General features: G+C 44.4%; 2 protein-coding genes across 2 annotated transcripts in view; one reads left to right on the plus strand and one right to left on the minus strand.

The window, feature by feature from the left end:
• The window catches only part of T265_09187 (hypothetical protein), a gene marked incomplete at both ends in the record, with an annotated part of 75374 nt that extends 73565 nt beyond the window's left edge, over positions 1-1809 (plus strand). Inside the window, one exon of the mRNA XM_009175199.1 lies at positions 1095-1809. Coding sequence (XP_009173463.1) covers positions 1095-1313 — 219 coding nt within the window. The remainder of the gene's footprint in view (positions 1-1094) is intronic.
• Positions 1810-2597: 788 nt separating this feature from the next.
• T265_09188 (hypothetical protein) overlaps positions 2598-6471 on the minus strand; it is a gene marked incomplete at both ends in the record, with an annotated part of 5834 nt that continues 1960 nt past the window's right edge. Inside the window, one exon of the mRNA XM_009175200.1 lies at positions 2598-2756. Within this exon, the coding sequence (XP_009173464.1) occupies positions 2598-2756 (159 nt within the window). The remainder of the gene's footprint in view (positions 2757-6471) is intronic.

The raw sequence follows: 6471 nt of genomic DNA on the forward strand, positions 1-6471 counted from the left end.
GGGGCGGTTAACTCAATCACTGTGCTTGCATCTTGAATTCTCGTTTCTGAGACACAGCACACATCAATGCCAAGCGAGTCCAGTGTGAGTGCAAGAGCAGCTTGTTGTCCTGCTTGCTTCAGAGTGCGGACATTGAACGCGGCCAGATAGACTGGGTGTCGAGGCTTGAGGACTGATTTGGAGATGCCTGGAGATGTCGGCACCATGTGATGAGCAGATGCTGCACGCAAAACCGATGTATGACGAACGGAGTCATCAGTCCTAGGTGCTGGGCCTACAAGGAGAGAGTTATTAATGGGGTGGGGAGAGGGGGAAGAAAAAGTATGTGAAGGAGAACGAAGGGAGGCGTCAGCAGTAGCCTGTTTTCGCTTACCCGCCCTGCTGTATGCAGCAAGTAAGGCGACCCGGCTGATGGTACCACGCGACGGCCGATGTGGCATGAGAATATTGTTAGTTGTGTAGGTCATGGTTGTGCGAGGGCTGGGATACTGCCAGGGCGCCCACACCTAGACAGGAGGACGATTAGGGTCCTCAGTCAAAGCCTTTGGCTCAAAAGCCTAACCGCAAGGCAGCGGTGTTTGGCGGGAAATGCAAATGCATTACCATTTCTACGGAACAAGTCGCCACATGTTCCAACCCCCAACCTGGAGGGCGAGGAGACTGTGTTCGTCAGACCTCTAACCATTGACCAACCTGGTGTGACTCTTTGAGTGTCGCGGGACACTCTCCAGTATAGTTCAATGGATCGCTGAGGTGCGCAAACCGTCACACCACGGTAAGGTCCAGTCTCTTCGTGTAAGCACTGTAGCTTTTTGTCTATTATTGGTTCAGCCACATAGTATCTCGTTGACAGTGACATAGGACTGAGTTAACATTTCAACAATTTGTTTTGGTTGGCGGTTCCTATTTTTGTCTCAGGTTTACTGAATATAGTTGTTACTAACGGGGTGGTAGTATTAACACCCCGACATCGATTTCATCGCATAAGAGTCACAACTCGACTATTTGACTGAACTCATAATTTTCAGCATTGAATTTCGGACGTTGAATCCACCTCATTTGAGACTCACAGAAATCTTGTTTTTTCTCGCCAGGCTTCCACGACACGTGATGAATCTCAGAATAAATCCTTTTCCAGCGTGACTGATGTTTCTGGTGATCCAGCGATCATTCGCTACCCTGTAAACACACCCTCTACGTCATCCTACTCCATTCCAAACTCCCCGACGCCGGTGTCCAGCGTTCCAACGTCGATTAAAACAGCCTCGGGTAGTCCAACTCCACCCACTCTGCAACGATTTGATTCCACCTGATCGGATAATATTTTGGGGTCGTTGATATCGTGGCGACTCCTTACATGCTTTCAGTTCCATATCGCATTTGTCTTTCATTTATCCCATTTATGTCTCTGGTTCTGTATTGCTCAGTACAAGAAACATCCTGTTATTGTGAATCCTTTCGTCGTCCGCCCTCTTTTATCTCAGTGCGAATTGCCTTTTTGTCTTTCGAGCCGGGGCCTTCCTTAGTGGCCCGTGTGGCTGTATCACCCTAAGCTTGATCCCCATGCCTAATACTATCCTGTAGCTGCCCTGTTTTTCTCTGTTTGGTACTTCGTACGTGCAGAGACCAGACATCATGGTGAACAACCGACTCTCAGCGAAGATCACTGTTCGCCCCACCAATCCAAGGCATCATCACTATGAATTTGGCCTTTGTCCTTTTCGTGTCGATCGCAGCACATTATTTGCTCCTGTTTCACTGGTCTATTTTTGTGATTTCGACATCTGAACATATGAAAGATACACGGCAACGCAATGCTTTTCCTGACTTCCCACGGATGGTAACGTTATTTACGGTTTTCGGAACGTGGGTCAGCTGCATTTGACACATACCGCCCTCAAGTTGTTTCCTCTTATCGAATTTGTGAATCGATCGGCAACTTGCAGCTTCATTCCGAGCTACCACTATTCCTTGACATCGCTCAGGTCGTTCTCAAATTTAGCTAACCTCTGGCCGTAACTGGGGGCTGCCACGCCAGAGGGCTAATGACGACTGTGTTTTCAAGAGCATCACGGTAAACGTCAATGTAGGCTGATCGAATGCGGAAAAACTGTTTTTATCGCCATGTATGCATTAACTGTGCATTCCGGGTCAAGGGAAATGCTTTTCCGTATGAGCCATTTCTTTTTGATCGAGGTTTAGAATACGAATGCCATTCATTTCAGTACATTCTAGTAAGTTGCTACGGGAACGTCAACGAGATAAAGCAAAATGTCCCTAACCGTGAGGTTTCTCTTCAGCGGGACTTCTGTAGGTAAAGTGACAAGTTCCTCCTTTACGCACTGTGTGAACGTCAAATATTTATGTGGTGAAGGTTGTCTCCCTTCTCGCTGGATTACAGTGTTACAGTCATCAGCCGAGGAACCGTCACCGTTGCGTGATTGGGCGGGTGGTTCCTTCCTCAAAGTCGCCTTAATTGGTATTGTGGTTTAGCTTCCTTGGATTGGATTGTCAAACGCTCCTTGTTTCCAGGTCTCATTCTTTGTTCTCACTGGTTTTGCCACACCTGTTTCTCCGCACTTCATGGGAGTTACGGGTTACACAGTATTCCCTCTTCTTGAGGGAACAATATCAGGACTGTTTGGCCACGGCTTGTTGGCATGGTTCAAGTAATCGATACTGATGTGTATCCGGTGCATTGTATTGCATTTTGATGGGTCCACGTAAGGGTCGTTAGAATCCCGAACGAATAGTCTCTGTGTCAAGTAGCTAAAGATGGACAGGAAGTACGAGGTGAGATATTTCACGGCGACGTTCCATTGCAATATAGTAATGAAAACAACAGCTATGATTACGAATGGGATGCCTGGTTACCTCATCTTGTGCTCCAGCTTCGTTGACTTCCGTCTGTACTTAAGCTGTCTTAGGTCCCAAAGAATAGCGCCCTGTCTGCTAACTTAAACTATCTGCCAAGTACTATCGCTTGCTGTGTTGTCATAGTGCAGTAGTGTTTGTGATATCAGCTGTTTGGCGTCTCTAAATCCAGGTCAGTGACGGGACTTTTCCGAAAGGTTGTTTTGTTTTGTGAATCATTCATTTAGGAAACTATACATTGCTTATTCCACAGTCCCTTGGTGTTCGATTTATTTTATTGAAGGTTTAAAATGTCCAGACCCTAGAGCAGTGCGCCGAACATTTACGACAGTTATGTGCCCAAACCTAATACACAGCTTTGCGAATGATCGTTTTCAGTCGCGTCTTATCGGGCAACGATTATTCGCGATAATTTGTTTTTCTAATACACCGGAGGAAATTCAATAGTCCGGAAGCGGGTAGTTTATAGAATGAACGAAAGAAATCCAGATAGTTTCATTTCTAAAATATGCGGGGGCAGTATTCGGAAAAACGGAATCGTCCATAGCTGATCGACTTGCTATGCTCATTTAAAGAAGTGGATGACATGGTTGAATCGTGGAGCTGTGGAGGATGGTTAAAAACACTAACGGAGTCGTAACGGAGAGGTTGTTCCCAATTTTTTGGACTCATTCCAACTCCTGATTACTCAAGCGATGTGGCGAACTTATATTCGAATGGGCACTTGGTGCAATGGACAACTGATCGAAATCTACACGGGCAGTCCCAATAACCCGGGAAGATCAATCGCAGGACTAATCTAAGAGACCTCTCCTTTTTCCCAAAAGAAGCAAAACTGAAACACATAACGGACTACAGTTGTTGGTGTCACTTCGGTACAACTGTAGTCCATCCAACTGCATGTGGTGATTAGGTTTCCCGTTCGGCATTCTAAACGCGGAATAACTTGTGTAAAAACACTTGTGGAGGATCCGATGATTATCGCCAATTTGGTGATGCTAACTGAAAGGTAGGATATGATTGGACCCCAGAGACAACATACTACGCGTTTCTTCCTGCTTTGGACCCGTCAGTTCGATGTAGCAGCATCGGTCGTGTGCACATTTGGTTGGCAGATTTCACCATAGTGAAAACTGCTAACCGAAGTGGCGCCGTGGTCCTGGTAGACCTATCTGATGAGTCCGAACCAGGACGAAACGCGCCGTGCATGAGAGCGCTTCATCATGAGGTCTGTGGCAACCTGCTCAAGAGAAATCAGGAAGTTTCAACCAGCTAGGAAATCAATATAACCCGAGCAGCGAGCTTGACATCCTAAGAAAAATGAATGATTATTGTTTTGATCATTGCGGTTTTGTTGATGCTACACCCCCGAAGTAAATTCTGGCTCCCAAAGTGAGTAGCCAATAGTACCGAGAAAAATAACAACATAATTTTGGACAAGTTTCGCCTGAGCCGCTCGAAAGAGTTCACCTGGAAAGCACCATATTAGATCAGTTCCAATACCAACCTTCATATGAACATCTTTGCTACATTCTTTGTTCACTTTGACACTTCACTGGTGCATGGAAAATCCACTGCTGTACTTCTACCGCTGAGTAACCACGCAGATTTTTCTAGAGGCGTAGACAGAGGACAGTAAATGGAGCGTTTTACTAACAAATTTGGTGACCGATTTCAGTAAAACCTTGGAGCAACTTTAGCCTCGTTCCAAATGCAATAAAATTTTAATACTGATTAATTCTGAAATCCTTCACTCTCTTTACCGGCCATTCACTGCAACCATGTCTAACTTGTGAACTCTTTCTTAGTACAAACTGTCACTCACCAAATAGATCCTCTTGCTGCAATTTATCTATCCCCTTCCGGTTTGCTTTAGATTCATTTTTGATACCACGTCAAACACTGACGCTTATCACCAACCCGTTTAGAGACTTCATGCACGGCAGATAATATTCCTAACGCATTGAACTATTTTATCAGTCAAATATAGTATGCTCATAAATTTTTGCGCTGAAGACACCCCCTGGTTGGACGTTCTTGACATAGATTTTGAAGCCAGCCGCATGTGCGTGAACGAATTCATTCCAACAACCATCACACATTTGTTGGTGCACCTTACTACTTAATTGCGCAGCGACGCATCGATGACCATCCAGTGAACGTTTGTATTCAATACAACCGGCTTAGCGAACGCAACACGGCTCAAAAACATTTATCTCGTCATCTAGTACATCAGTATTATAAGCCCTATTTACTATTAGCTGTGTGCTGGTTTCTGACAACTTTCTCCCCTTTGTCCAATAAAGTGGATATTAAACAGCATAAAGGTCACAAAAGTTGAAATTTCGGATTCTCTTGCAAAGCAGCATGGTGCGGCAGTGGGACCTGTAACCTTTGTTGGTGATCAAATCTACCACCAGGATGTTTTCTTTTGCCAAATAAATCGTTCACCAGGTCCATCGTAGCACATCAGTCCGGGGGCCGAGTCGAAGTGACCCTAACTATGACTAACTGTTGAAAGAATGTTTCAGTGTGCACTGCAATATCTTATTTCAGTTCAAAGCTCGATCGGTCAGCATTTAGTCTGATTCGGCGTCAGTGAAATTTGCTCAATTCCTTTTGGACGTGTATTTCAGCACACAAAGTTTGGGACAAAACAACCAAGTGACTAAGAACAACGAGAATGCCTCCCTAAATCGGTAAGCCCAGGTAAATTGACAATTGAGTCTCTGTAAAAAATCATCGGAAGTCAAAAAAACCCTACCCAACATAGTACAAGAATGTGAACCAACGATTTCTGGCCTTTAAAAGTGAGCAAATTGAACCTGTTAGCACTTTAGTTTGAAACAGCTCAGTGTACACCGTCTGACCAAAACGTTAATTCCCCAGACACAACTGATGATCCTGCTTAATTTTAAGCAGCCCGGTATCACTTCAATTTTTGTGCTTTATGTTGTTTGCATGGCCAATCACGGATAACCTGCGAATGCCTCTGCAGTAAGTCTAAGAACTGTCTGGTAACATGTATAGGCTTTGAAGGAAGGTGATAGACCACATTACGACGTAAGCTTACGTAGGTTACCGGCAACAGGCCTGTCAATGACAAGGCATAGGTTTGTGGTATTGCGACTGCCTGGCGTAAGAGCACTTTGTTCCCACCTTCCATTCACCGAAAAGAAGAGAATAAAAACAGGATCTGAAAATTTAAGACCGACAAACGGTAACATTCCAGGAATTTCGGATAAACAGTCTGAAACATGTTTAAATAAGTCAGATAAATCCACATCAGCTTTACTGTGTGTCGTTTCAGATGGCAAAACAATAATAATAAATCGTTATTCCCAACTAGTGGGTGGAACGTAGAGGACAATGACTTGCATTCATTTTTGCCCTGAACATCTCATAAAAAATGGGTCTGATCATTTCACTTGATGCAGCACTTGTGTGCCCTCTCCATCTTTCACGATGTGTGGCGTTTTTGTACCTTTATTTTACTTCCATAATAACACTAGGTATTTCATCAATTGCATAATCGTTTTTTGTTTGAATACGAGAAACTACAAAAAACGCGCCCTTGTACAATTTCACATAATACAA

Source organism: Opisthorchis viverrini, assembly GCF_000715545.1.
Source record: "Opisthorchis viverrini unplaced genomic scaffold opera_v5_260, whole genome shotgun sequence".
NCBI classification, from domain to species: Eukaryota; Metazoa; Platyhelminthes; class Trematoda; order Opisthorchiida; family Opisthorchiidae; genus Opisthorchis; species Opisthorchis viverrini.